This window comes from Gigantopelta aegis, chromosome 8 (assembly GCF_016097555.1).
Source record: "Gigantopelta aegis isolate Gae_Host chromosome 8, Gae_host_genome, whole genome shotgun sequence".
In the NCBI taxonomy this organism is placed as follows: domain Eukaryota; kingdom Metazoa; phylum Mollusca; class Gastropoda; order Neomphalida; family Peltospiridae; genus Gigantopelta; species Gigantopelta aegis.
The window spans coordinates 76,916,230-76,930,370 of NC_054706.1; the positions used below are offsets into that span (position 1 = coordinate 76,916,230).

Sequence of the window (14,141 nt, forward strand, 5' to 3'; positions counted from 1 at the left end):
ATATTGTATTGCCATTACGTTTGTATTCTAGAGTTTCCCTTTCTGTACTGTAATACTGTCAAACAATGAATGCTACTAAAGCTATGATTTATCTTCTTAACAATTATGTTTGTTTGTTTGTTTTTAATAGTGCTAATTTCATGTTACGAGAAAGTATTAGGTTGCTAGTTAGAACGGATCATAGGATGGTATGTGTAATTGTTTCAAATACCGACAAGCCATAAAATGAATAACATTTGTTTAAACAAATTTCCCACTTGTGACAGCGTTTATTCTGTGAATAGTGAATAAATACTCTGTGTTTATTACGGTTGTCTCACGTTCCGTTTATTAGTGGCAGGGTGCAGCTCACTGGTCAGAGCAATGACGTTCGGGTAGTCTTAGGATCGATCCTTCTCGGTGGACCAAGTGGATTTTTCTCATCCAGTAACAAAGCCTCATGGCACATATTTCATATGGCGCTGGCATGCTACGAAATAACAAGACGGCGACATGAATAGTCTTTGTGGTTGTATAATAACAAGACGGCGATATGAATAGTCTTTGTAGTTATATAATAACACATTTATAGATGACCCTCCCCCCACTCCAAACATTTCGGTGCCTGTCTCTGGGGGTGAGGCGTAGTCGAATCGTAAAACACTCGCCTGATACGCGATGGATCTAGGATCGATTCCCATTGGTACATTTCTCGTTCCAACCAGTGCTGGACAGCAAAAACCTGGTGTGTACTATCCTGTCATACAAAAAGATGCCTTGCTAACTGCGGCAGCAGATTGTCCTCTCATTATCTGTAGTACTTAGCCATATGTCGCGCAGTCGTTGGGTCCATTGGGCTATTTCTCGTTCCAGCCAGTGCACCACGACTGGCATATCAAAGGCCGTCTGTGAGATTGTGCATATAAAAGATCCCTTGCTATCAATGGAAAATTGTAGCGGGTGTCTTCTCTAAGACTATATGTCAAACTTACCAAATGATTGACATCCAATAGCCGATAATTAACAAATCAGTGTGCTCTAGTGGTGTCGTTAAAGTGTCTTTTCGTCGTTTCTTCTCTGTCTGTATACATCTCAGTCTGTCTATATGTCTGTCTGTCTGTCTGACCTCCCTACCCCTCTCTCTCTCTCTCTCTCTCTCTCTCTCTCTCTCTCTCTCTCTCTCTCTCTCTCTCTCTCTCTCTCTCTCTCTCTCTCTCTCTCTCTTTGGAAACCCTGTAAATTCGTACTGATGTTAAATTGTTAATATATGGACAGTGCTCTGTACTATCTAGAAACAATCTTTTACTGCTAATTAGGAGTATGTATGTGGCATCACGTGTGTCACATTAACCCGGTTGTTCAAGTATGTTAAGAACTTTAAATTAAAGTCAGTGCAAGCAGGACAGCTACGTTGCGCTGGGCCCCGATAATATATATATATAGAACAAGAACAAGTTTATTCAATATTAAGGCCACAGGCCCAAAAGAAAACAAAAAACCAATATATATTTTGTCGCATGCAAGTGGTTAACTTACCAAAGATTTGTTTGTCTGAGCAGAAAGACAGAGCTGAGCTTTATTCCAAGATAATTTAGGAGTGAACATAATACCTAAATACTTGTAAAAAAAAAAAAAAAAAAAGTTGTTTTATTTAATGACCCCACTAGAGCACATTGATTTTTTTTATCTTATCATCGGCTATTGGACGTCAAACATATGGTCATTCTGACACTGTTTTATAGAGGAAACCCGCTGTCGCCACATAGGCTACTCTTTTACGACAGACAGCAAGGGAACTTTTATGTGCGCTTCCCACAGGGAGGATAGCACAAACCATGGCCTTTGTTGAACCAGTTATGGATCACTGGTCGGTGCAAATGGTTTACCCATTGAGCCTTGCGGAGCACTCACTCGGGGTTTGGAGTCGGTTCAAGTGCAGTTGAACTTGTATTTCATACTTGTGCATGATATTATTATATGGTAACCAGACACTGTAACTTTGAATAAGTAACACGAAAGCCTGCTTGGTTTTCTTCAATTATTAAATTTTCATCACACCAGCCTTGCAAGCGATCATTTAAAATTGATGCAAAAATCTTATTTAAAGAATCGGTCAATGAAATCCCTCTATAGTTATTTGGCTAATTTCTTGATCCAGATTTAAAAATGGGGCATATGATACTATAAGAACCTGAAAGACAAAACCGTAATACACGATCAAGACCGTATCTCTGCACAATGCAGAGTTGAATGGACATTTGGCAAAATAGTGCTTGAGTCTGTGAATCTCTATCTAGAGCCCCGGTGAGGTCCTTCACTGAAGATTTCATCCCTCTTGCACCGCCAAAAAGAGGACTGCCACTCACTGACTGCTATAATTAAAACTACCACTGGACACAGGTTATATATAAGAAAACAAACTCTTAACCTGGGCGCCCCCGGCCAGATTCTAAATCATTGGCATGTTGAAACCAGCAGAAGCTTCAATTACTGATACTTGGATACTCAGGCCCGACATAATGCGCTTAGGTTTACAGCAGCCACGTAGGGTACACTGTATAATATTAAAGGGACTGCCCTGTGTTTGCTGCATTTGTTAAGATGTTGTTGACTTATGCTAGGGTGCAATTGTCAACTGTCACGACGAAGTTGGCCAACTCGATGGTTGCGTTGGTATTTCCCCAACTCCCGACTCAGACGGGTGTGCTCAGATTAACAACTAATGTGTTATACGACGAGAAGTGGGTTGTAAGAGCGCTCAGACTAGCAACTGGACAATCCTAGAAGTCGTGACAGCAGAGTTGACCAACTTTGTCCTAGCAGTTGGTAGTCTGACCCTATCATTGCAAGGTCTTTTTAACGACTGTAATTATGTATTAAAATTAGTTTTTTTTGCATGAATTATCAGTGGCTGTATGTTAAATGTGTTTCTGATCGTCCTTGTGTTTGCACTCGTTCAAACCTTTTCATTACTTTTGTCGAATGTACGCAATTATGTGGACACGAAATTCAGTTTGGGCAACTTAGAAGTATTAAGATGATTAAAAAAAACCCACATTGAATATTCAAAGATGTTTAGTTTTTTTTAGTGTGAATCATTTGACAATGCAGTCACGTCAGGACAGTCCCTTTAATCGAGATCAGATACAATGTGATAAAGTAGGCAAAATGATGCTCCATTTATTTAATAACTGTCAGGTGTATTGTCAGCTGTGAATTTGCCATGTCACTAACAACTCGTGACCAGGCTGTTGCAAGATAATATATTTAATATCGCTCCCGACATACTGGGACCAGTTGTCGTGAGAACGTCGCAACTGTTCTGTTCTGTGTAGCTACGTTGTCTAGTCTCTGTCTACACCAGAAAGTCTCCAACCACTGTGCGTATAGCTACGTTGTCTAGACTCATCAAACCAGGGATGGGGACTCCTAGAGGGTTCGCCATTTTGGGAATCGTATTAAGTCTGACGTGCCTTGCTAGCGGACAGAAGTTCAACTGTTCGCCGTCACTGCCGACGGAGAGCGTCTACGGCTTCACCGTGCCTGACGTGTACCAGAGTAAAAACATATCTCTAGGGGAGTACAAGGGCAAGGTGTTGCTCGTGGCCAATGTGGCGACCTACTGAGGGTTAACAGTCACCCACTACAGCGGACTGAATGCACTACAGTCTATGTTCCAAGGCAAGGGATTCCAAGTTCTCGGATTTCCGTGCGACCAATTCGGACAGGTTCGAGTTTAATAATACAATGTTGGCATGTTCCTACATTCGGATGTAGGCGAGGGGGGGGGGGGGGGGGGGGGGGGGGGGGGGGATGGGGAAATAGAGAGAGAGAGAGAATGTACAATGAAACAACAAGTTGTACCTACTGAGAGGGATGGGATGAAAATGTGCCCTGTTTATTTTAACGTTTCCTTTAAGTCTAGCTGCAGAAGACACTGTAATACTGTACTGTGATTCTGTTTTACGAACCTCCATCTATCTAAACCTTCTTCCTCCTCCCCTTTCTCTTTTGGTATCTCTTTCTTTCTCTCTCTGTATCTCTGTCTCTTTCTCTCTCTGTATCTGTGTCTCTCTGTCTCTCTGTGTCTCTCTCTCTCTGTGTGTCTCTCTGTGTGTCTCTCTCTCTCTCTCTCTCTCTCTCTCTCTCTCTCTCTCTCTCTCTCTCTCTCTCTCTCTCTGTCTCTCTCTCTCTCTATCTGTAACACCCATTGTATGACTTTAATTATATGTGTTACAGCAAGAGCCAGGTGATACTGGTGATGAGATCATGAATGGTGTCAAGTACGTGAGGCCAGGTAACGGCTTCGTCCCCAACTTCCAGATGTTTAACAAGTTAGACGTCAACGGTGACAATGAACATCCTCTCTACACCTACCTCAAGGTAAGCGACGTTTCTGGGCCCAGTTCCACGAAGCGATCTTAGCGATAAGATCATCATAAGTACATACGATTGTTATCCCTTTAAGGTGATCGTAGCGCTAAAATCACTTAACGGAACGGGGCCCTGATATCTTATTGAATTAATGAGCACACCACATGTTTCAACAGATTATGCAACAGAATATGAACGAGTCCATTAGAATTTCTTACTGTAAATTGTATTGTATAATAACCATTTATATACGCATGTCTAGTGCCCTCCTTCATAAATGTCTGATTTCTGTTTTCGTTTCCACATTCACAGAAATACTGCCCCCAGACGTCTAACATGTTCCGGCCTCGTATCAACTATTCGCCAATCAAAGTAGGTGACGTCATCTGGAACTTTGAAAGTTTTCTCATCAGCAGGGAGGGACAGACAGTGAAACGCTTCTACCCAGAAGTCGACCCGCTCCAACTACAGGACGACATTAAACACGAACTGGGTGGATAGAGTCAGGGAGACCCTTCACAGTGTTCACACCATCACTCACAGCTGAGACGTAATGACAGACAATAATCACGTGGTATTGAAAGAAACACTTGATATTTCGCAACACAAACGTATTTAAAACACATATATTGGTATCGGGTGCAACATACCATAACTTTAGATCACGCATGTAATAAATATTATGACAAGTTCACTGAAAATAGCTGATTGGCTACTAGTGTGCTTCGAATGGTTTCTGACGTCATAAGGGCTTAGTGCATTCGCTTCTATGACAGAAGAGCTACTTTATGAACACGCGTGAAATAAACTTTTGTATGTATGCATGGATGAAATAAAGACTTTAAATTTTTTTATGCAATATTTTCTTTTGATATGTGGTCGGACATTGGGGATTTATTTATTTATTTTTATTTCTCTGTCACCTTTCCTTTCTTACCTCTAAATACCATCTTATTTGTTCCCGATCTGGCAGTTTCTCCTGTCTTTCAATATCTTTTGCTGTCTACGTCCACATTCCAGTCCTTGTCTCTCCAACCATGTTTGTGTCTGTTGTGATCATCCATGACACGTACTTGCCATGCAGTTCCCATCAGCTTTTGCCGCGGGCTTAATCTGACCATTTCTGGGAGTGTTTAGTGGTTCCTTTTAATATTATTAATAGCCACCTACTATAGTCTCCTATTATTGGCGATTGCTAGTTAGTGCCGTGAGTCAGACCAGCTTTATTAGCAGCAGATGGGCACCTGCACCCGTGTAGCGAGGTCTGGCTCGATCGGTAGAGCGCTCGCTTCTGAGGTGCTTAGGCCGAAGAATTGCACCCCCGCGGTGGACCTATTTTCCCATTCCAACAAGTAATAGGTATTTCAAAGGTCGTGATATTTTCTGTCCTGTTAGTGGGAAACTGTATGCAAAAGATACAGTGCTGTCAATGGAAACAATGTAGCGGGCTTCCTCTGACTACGTGCCACAATGAAGAGATAGTTGACATCCAATAGCCTTTAATTAATAAATGTGCTCTAGTGGTGTCGTGTAACAAAACAAACTTTAAAACTGAAGAAATTCCATAGAGGTATGCAATGACCTGTACAGCTCAGAAGATAGTCGGCTGAAACTGACAGACCAAGATCCAAGCAGATTGAAATGGTAAGAGAAAAGCTAGTGCACCACGACTGGTATATCAAAGGTCGTGGTATGTGCCATCCTGTCTGGGGGAGAAATAGCCCAACGGGCCCTCCGACAGAGATCGATCCCAGACCGATCGCGCATCCAGCGAACGCTTAACCACTGGGCTTCGTCCCGCCCTAGTTTAACTGTCGGAGTGTAGGTAATAATATGTAACAGTAAATCATGTTTTATGTTGCACTGCAGGACAATATCCAATCGATGATTACTGGTATAATGCAAACGTAATATGTTGTATTATTCTATGTAATGGCCAACTGGGATAATTGAATATTGGCGACAGCCTGTACACGCGTATAATTAATAACAAATGTGTAGGTTAATAAAATCTGAATTACCAGACATTATACTTGAAACATTAACAGTGAAACCCAAGTCGCTACAGCGGGTTAAAAAGACATCATTTAATACCTACGTCTATATTAAATTAGCTAATATGTGTTTAGAAATAAGAAGGCAAATTGGTATTGAGTTCTACGTTTTGTAATATTTATTTTAAAATCATAGATACAACTGGTTGAAATTCCAGAAACGTTAAAAATATAAAGCATCCTAAAGTATATGCTAAAATGGCAATATAAATGACATTCTATTTATGTAACACTTTCAGACTATAATACATCATAACTAACTATGCTTATTAGTTTTATTATTCTAGTTAAAATCAATTAAAGTCACAGACCCTAGAAATAGAGTGAAACGAGAGTTTGTGGCGTTGAAACGTGAAATACCCTTAAAAATAGACAAAACTTTGTCTCCATTAAAGGAGTCCGGATACCAAAGCATATATACGGCGTAATGAATTGTTTGCCGTCATAAACCACAACACGCAACTACCGCGCTCCCCTTATTGACCAAGTTGAGCGTGCCAGTCTTGGTTGGGTTTTTTTTTTCGCCGATCTCCGATGTTTGCCGGAAACTGTCGACAATTGATGAGCTAGTCCCGTGACGTCATCGATGAGAGGAAAACTGAAGAAACTACCAAGCAGCATGGACGAACTTAGCGATTCGAGTGACGAAGAAATGTGTCCAGCTTGTGCTAATGGAATCAAACCGTATCAGTTTAAACCACTTATCAGAGACTTGGTCCCTAATCCCGGAAATGTTGTCTTAGACGAAAATTCGGATGAATCAACTGCCGACGAAGACGAGGAAGCCACACGGTCATAGACTAGCATACAAGCATTTTTTTAAACATAATTTTTTATGACATTTTTAATGTAAACTGAAGCAAATGGACCTAATTAGAAGAAAAGCACACAAAATGTAATAATATTTCATCATAAATCTTGTTCAGCATAGATGTAAATATGACACGTCAGTGGATATTCCAGAGGCCGATTTCGCAAATTTGCAAAAAGCATCTCCTTCTCACCAAAAAAAACTAAAATTAGCACAATTTTCTTGTTCTCTTAACTAGTTACCCTCCAAGTTTTAATGTGTTTGGTTAAACCGTGTATTTTTAATTATTAAGAAAATGTGTTGCCAGTCTGCCGAAACTGTCCACAGCCGGATACAGAAACACAGAAATGTTGGAAAATATTATACTGTTGTCACATACTGACAATCACTTTACAACTAATATGTCTTATCGACAATATTATTATGTAGTCTTTGCATTTATTAATATAAAATACAACAGGACCGTAGGAACTGGAGAGGGGCGGGCCTAGGGACTTGTTCTCCATCACACACTCTAGGATGAAAAAATATATATTTTCACTACTCTGCATAAATAAAGATAAAAATCTAGTTCCCTCCACTTGTGAGCTTTTTTTTTATCACATTAATTTTTGCCATTGTAACCAAAATCTGATGTAGAGTTTATACCCGGTCCGTCAGTGCCCCACCTCCCAAAGTCGTTCCTACGGGCCTGTAAAAACTAAATATATTCAAAGGAGTATATTGGTTGGTTATAGGTTTGAAATGGGGGGTTTTATTGAACATTTTATTTCACACACTTTTACAAATTTTAAACAGAAATTATGTTACTATAATCTATCGAAAACAATAAAACATTATATATATACATTAATTTCTGAATTGTTTTTAGTACATACATGTAAGTTTACCCTCCGCACCCTCTGGCAGAAACCCAGGGTAGGTATTAAAACAATTATTTGGTGTAGAGTATTTTTAATATGACATACAGAAAGCATTGAAAAGTACAATTTTATTATGCTTTAATAATCGACATTAGCTTTAAAACTAATTAACCATCATTCCTTCTGGCCAGAGTACATATGTTGTTCCTGCTAAAGTGTTAGCATTTTAATTTTAATGACAATATACTGAACTGACGATAAACATTGTTAACTTCGTAATCACGTTTTGAGATTAACAAACCAACTAGATTAAGAGACGTTAGTATGGAGTCGTTATGGGCTGTCGGTAATTTAAGTTAATTTGGTAATTATAGGTAAATAAATGTGAAGTTTAAATATTCGTATGTGAACAAATTGCAATACCTTTATTTAATGTACCGTATATCTTAAGTACATACTTGTTTTAATTTTCACATTGTAAATGTACCATAACCTGCTGTATTTAGTTGGTGTAAAGCCCGTTCGACGACAATAATGCGTCCATGTTTTAAAACAACTTTCGTTTTTTTTGAAATCGAAACCATGATGTTAGCCGTTTCTTGGGGTGCATTGCTGTTACTGTTGCAGTTACACACTGCGCAGTTAACCTTCATATAATTACGTCGACAGTATATAATAACACTAATTATCTTGGAAATTAAATTTCCGATAAACCTGGAAACAAAAAAGAGAAGAAAATAAAGACGACTAAAAGGCACAACCAAAGAATCAACAGGTGTACCGGTATTGCTTGGTAACTCTCACCGATGACGTATTGCCTCGCTTTCGTTCAGATCTATGCATAATCCCGCCTACTTCTGTTTTTACACCAAACCTAAAACGCGCAGATGACCGGTGCATCGCAGCGAGCCGGGCGTTAGAAAAAAATAGTATGGGAGATATATGTTTTATTACAGTTGGCTGGTTATACTGTATTACCACTGAAATGGAATATGCTGGTAGGTGGGGTAAGATTTACGATATTTAATAATTATAATATTGTGGTTCAGGTTGTGGTTGCACAGCTTGAAGTTGGTCCTGTTGACTATACAACTGCTGCGTGAACGTATGTTGATACTGCTGCATGGATGTGGTACTTGAATCAGTAGTAGCAGTGGCAGAACTCGGATTTTTCTCTCGCCCCTTAGCCTCCTGTGACGGTACATGCTCTTAATTTCTTTTCGCCTGTGGCGATATTAATTGTTTTAGAGGGCCGTGTGCAGTTCCATATGCACTTACGCCCAGGTGGCCAGTAGTTACGTAATACCTCCGCGAGTGCGGTTTTTACAACCGTGATTTGGCGACTAGGCGTCATTAAGTCTGACGATCTGAGGAAAATATACCTCTTGGTTACTGTGGAAATATACACATCATAAGATTCGGTTCCGCGTCCTGTCTCCGGACCAGTCTGGGATTTTATAATAAATAGCTAGGGTTTTAGAGATATCGGGGAGAAACATAGGAAGGCTTCCAGGGATCGCTGTCCGTCCGGACTGGTAAATAATTTTATTTCTGCTCTGTGTATAACCTTGATGTGATTGATGTGACTTTAAATATTTTAATACTGTATTATACCAATATTATTTAGACGGTGCTGCCGGTCATCTGACGCAGTAAACTGTAGGCTCGCTGTCTAAATAAATATATAAAGCTTAGCCAGTCATCCATCTAGGAATAGAGTTGTAATTACTTTATTAATTAAGTTCTCCTGGAAGCGTTTCTCAATTATCACACGTGTGGGTGTTGTGTCACGGTGAAGTGATTAGCATATTGTGTAAACTAGACAACTAGAGATTAACTAATTAAGTGATCAGTTCTGGGTTGTTATTATTTGTTGTTGTTAATTAACTACTGCGGCAGTACATTTGTCAGCGAGGGTTAATACAGATTCCAAAGTGTATTGTGTTTTTGTTGTGTTTTCTAGAGAACTAAACGTGCTATAATAATATATACCTATATAAGATCTTATCTCTGATCATACCTAGACGAGCCACACTAGGGTATAACCGCCCGTTACAGAGAGATCTAATAGATATACAGTTAGGAGAGATATTTGGACAATCGTGTTACATTCAGTTACGGGTATTATAGGATCCCCGTGACACCTCCATATAAATTCTAAGAACTTCATCTTCCATCCATTCTTGAGTTAGTTTGGAAAATGTTTTAATTCTTTTGGACAAGAAAGTAAAGATCTTTGCATCGTCGTCTTCTTGTGTAAGTTTGGATGCTATCTTTTGCATGCTCTCCATGTTGGATGCAGAACGTTGTTTAAGATGTTCAATCAAACTGTCCACCTCCAACTCTTTTTTCTTCTTGCCCTTTATGCTAGTGCGTTTGCTGCATTTCAGTGTTGCTCTTTCTGTTTTATCCTGGGATCCTTGCTGGGATGTGGCGGATAATGATCCTGTTGACTCGCTCACACTGGGTGTCATGCTTGTCTGAGAAGTAATGTCTTGAGTGGTGGTTGGTGAACTTGATCTTGACATAGATGTTGACATGATGTACCTATAAATAAACAATTATAAACATGATGAAGTATTATGAATGACTAGTTTAATATGAAAATATAAATAACGATATTTGTATTCAGGTTTCTGGCAACAGGTGAGACGTACACGTCTTTGGCATCACAGTACAGAGTTGGCGTGACTACCTTGTCCAAAATTGTACCTGAGGTATGTGAGGCTATCTGGATTACGATGCAGGAACACTTCATGCCTTTCCCTAAAACTAGTGAAGAGTGGCGTGCAAAAGCTGTGAATTTTGCTCAAAGGTGGGACTATCCACAATGCATAGGTGCCATAGATGGGAAGCATGTACTAATTGAAGCCCCAGCCAACACAGGGTCTCAGTACTGCAACTACAAGCACACATTTTCAGTGGTGCTACTAGCTTTGATTGATGCACATTACAGTTTCATCTACATTGATATAGGAGCATATGGAAAACAATCTGATGGTGGTATTTATTCTGCTTCAACGTTGGAAAGAGCATTGTCACCTCCAAATTCACTGCAGTTACCCAAGGATGATGTTATTAATGGGGATGAGGAATTAGGTCCAATGCCCTATGTGGTAGTAGCAGACGAGGCTTTTCCGTTGCAACGACATATGATGAGGCCCTATCCAGGAAAAAACACAAGTGAGGAACAAGACGTCTACAACTACCGCCATAGTCGTGCAAGAAGAATTGTAGAGAATGCCTTTGGGATTTTATCACAAAGATGGCGAATGTACCACACTAAAATTGCAGTTATGCCAGATAGTGTCAATTGTTAAGGCAACAACTGTGCTGCACAATATGTTACAAAGAAAATCTAAGACAACCACAGAATTGTTGGATGACACCAGTTGTGACCAAGCAGCAGGCCTTCAACCACTAGATAGATTGGGCACAAGAGGCACAGCTGAGGCAATACAGATAAGAGAAATGTTTACCAGATATTTTAACAGACATCCTTTACCATGGCAAGTACAATATGTTCGAAGAGGACTAAATATGTAAAGCACTATGTACCTTGGAGTATCTGGTTCTTGGTATGTCTCTGCAGCACTTTCCTCCTCCATTTCATCGTGACTATAGCGGGATTCCTCTCCTTCTGAAGAACTTCTGAAGATAATCTTTATTCCGTCTTTCTTTTAAAATGTTCCTTATAAACGTATTGTTTTTCCTAAGTTGGTTATTATGAAAGTGAAGGTATTTGTTTTTAGAGTTAAGAATTAGAGGTTGAGTTATAAAATACATTAAAATGTAGTATAAATATAAATACGCACCTCCGCCCAGACACATGATCAACCAGAAATGTCAACTGGTCATACAATGGCCATTTGTTGATAGTTTTAGCTGCCAAACCGCTCTTACACATGGCAATTTCTCTCCTTTTTTTGGTGAAAGCGTCAAGCTTTTGCTTCCAAACTTTCTTCCAGTCATCCCCTGAAATACATTTTGTTTCAAGTATATATTTTAATAGCATAGCCCAGAACAGAACATGGTAAATAATATAATGGAATATGCAATACAATATAATAACATATTTTAAAATACATGTTAAATGAATTGAAAGCCATGTATTACTGTTATTTCGATGTCAAGGTCCTCGTGTGGGAGAGAGAGAGAGAGAGAGAGAGAGAGAGAGAGAGAGAGAGAGAGAGAGAGAGAGAGAGAGAGAGAGAGAGAGAGAGAGAGAGAAGCAAAACAGGTAACTGGTGTAGTTTACAGAGCGAGCATTCACTCATGGTGCAGTACAGTAAGCCACAATTGTACTGGGGTATCTATAGCCACAGATGACATAGCAACAATCTCGGAAACCATTCTTTATTTTCTATGCTTATTATATGCCGACGATACTGCGCTTCTCGCAACAAACGCCTTCGATTTACAACAATCCCTTAATGCCTTTTTACAATATTGCAATAAATGGAAACTTAAAGTTAACGTAAACAAAACTAAAATAATAATTTTTAATGGTACTGCTACTGACTACAAGAAGGTATTTACATTAGGAAACCAAACACTCGAAAACGTAAAAGAGTACAAATATTTAGGGTTAACTTTTACCAAATTAAATAGGTTTAAAATCACCAAAAAACTGCTAACACAAAAGGCGACAAAATCAATGTACTTTATCCTATCAAAATCTAAAGACAATAACTTTTCAGTTGAATGTAAATTAAAATTATTTGATTCCATGGTTGTCCCGATTCTTTTATATGGATGTGAAATATGGGGCCATGAAAATATTGATATTATTGAAGCTATTCATATTAAATTTTTAAAACACATCCTACCAGTAAGGAAAGGAACCCCACTATTCATGATATACGGTGAACTTGGAAGAAAACCCCTTAAATTAATTATCCAACAAAGGATGATAAGTATCTGGTCCCGAATTGTTTCTGGAAAACAAACAAAAACATCCTTCTTATTGTATAAACTAATGTTACACGACTCTAACATATCTGGATATAATTATAAGTGGATAAAACACGTGGAAAATATATTTAACCAACTAGGTATGACCAGTATTTGGATGTCACAAAACGTTTCATCTATACCACTACTTATTCATCACGTTAAATTGAGACAAAACGATCAGTACCTACAACAATGGAATAGCGACATAGCTTCATCATCAAGGGGTGAAATGTACACCACATTTAAAGAACACCTAACATTAGAAAAATATATTATAAAATTACCACAAATATCCTGGACTACGTTACTAAAATTTAGAACATCAAACCATTACTTACCAATCGAATCAGGACGATGGAACAACACCCCAGTAGAAAGCAGACTATGTACACTATGTAACAAAAATGACATCAGAGACGAATTTCACTATCTACTTACATGCTTTTTTTTTTAATAACTCCCGAAAAAAATTGTTAAAGCCATATTATTATAACAAACCCAATATACTGAAATTTAAACAATTAATGACAAATGACAAAATAAGTCTTCTAAAAAGGTTGTGCAAATTAATAAAGAAATTACGGATAAATTCGGTAAACCTTAAAAAGAATTGTCTTCCAAGCTTATGCTGTCTTATTCCGACTACTACTATCCGTGTTTGCATATATATATATGTATATATGTATGTATGTGTGTGTATATATATAGAAATATATTTCATTTTGTATTATTATTATTATTATTAGAAATTTTTGTTTTGATATTGTACATGTAAATTTTCTCCTGTAAACCCCATCTTGTCACTCATATAATTATTGTTAATATACCTCATATGCCGCTGAATAGCGGCCTGAGTGAAATAAAGTTCTGTTCTGTTCTGTTCTGTAGGTCGACGGATCAATCAATTGATTACTCTAATATATTACTAAACAAACAAGCAGGTAGAAAAGATAATAATATATTCATAAATGGTTTCATCAAATAAACCAAATAAATAAATAAATAAATTAATTAATTAATTAATTAAAGCGACCGGATGAACACGTTTCTCTTCAGACGTAATCTGTTTGTTTAGTAGTTTTTGTGGGGTGCTTTTTATTTGTT

At 38.4% G+C, this 14,141-nt stretch overlaps 3 protein-coding genes across 4 annotated transcripts; all 3 read left to right on the forward strand.

Moving 5' to 3' along the window:
• The first annotated feature begins 3,258 nt into the window (after nt 1-3,258).
• LOC121378774 (glutathione peroxidase-like) lies at nt 3,259-5,203 on the forward strand. Its single transcript, XM_041507085.1, has 3 exons — nt 3,259-3,707; nt 4,219-4,362; nt 4,666-5,203. The coding sequence occupies exons 1-3, from the start codon at nt 3,399-3,401 to the stop codon at nt 4,852-4,854; spliced, it is 642 nt and encodes a 213-aa protein (XP_041363019.1). The 5' UTR covers nt 3,259-3,398; the 3' UTR covers nt 4,855-5,203.
• A 3,698-nt stretch (nt 5,204-8,901) lies between these two features.
• Nucleotides 8,902-13,920, forward strand: LOC121379360. 2 transcript variants are annotated; one of them, XM_041507943.1, is made up of 2 exons: nt 8,902-9,088; nt 10,714-13,920. In XM_041507943.1, exon 2 carries the CDS (start codon nt 12,208-12,210, stop codon nt 13,489-13,491), a length of 1,284 nt encoding a protein of 427 aa, XP_041363877.1. In that variant the 5' UTR covers nt 8,902-9,088; nt 10,714-12,207; the 3' UTR covers nt 13,492-13,920. The 2 variants fall into 2 exon arrangements, with proteins under 2 accessions (XP_041363877.1, XP_041363876.1); XM_041507942.1 differs by having other exon boundaries at nt 8,902-9,079.
• On the forward strand, nt 10,823-11,401 carry LOC121379843 (protein ALP1-like). The gene has a single exon (XM_041508495.1). It carries the CDS (start codon nt 10,823-10,825, stop codon nt 11,399-11,401), a length of 579 nt encoding a protein of 192 aa, XP_041364429.1.
• Nucleotides 13,921-14,141: the final 221 nt, after the last annotated feature.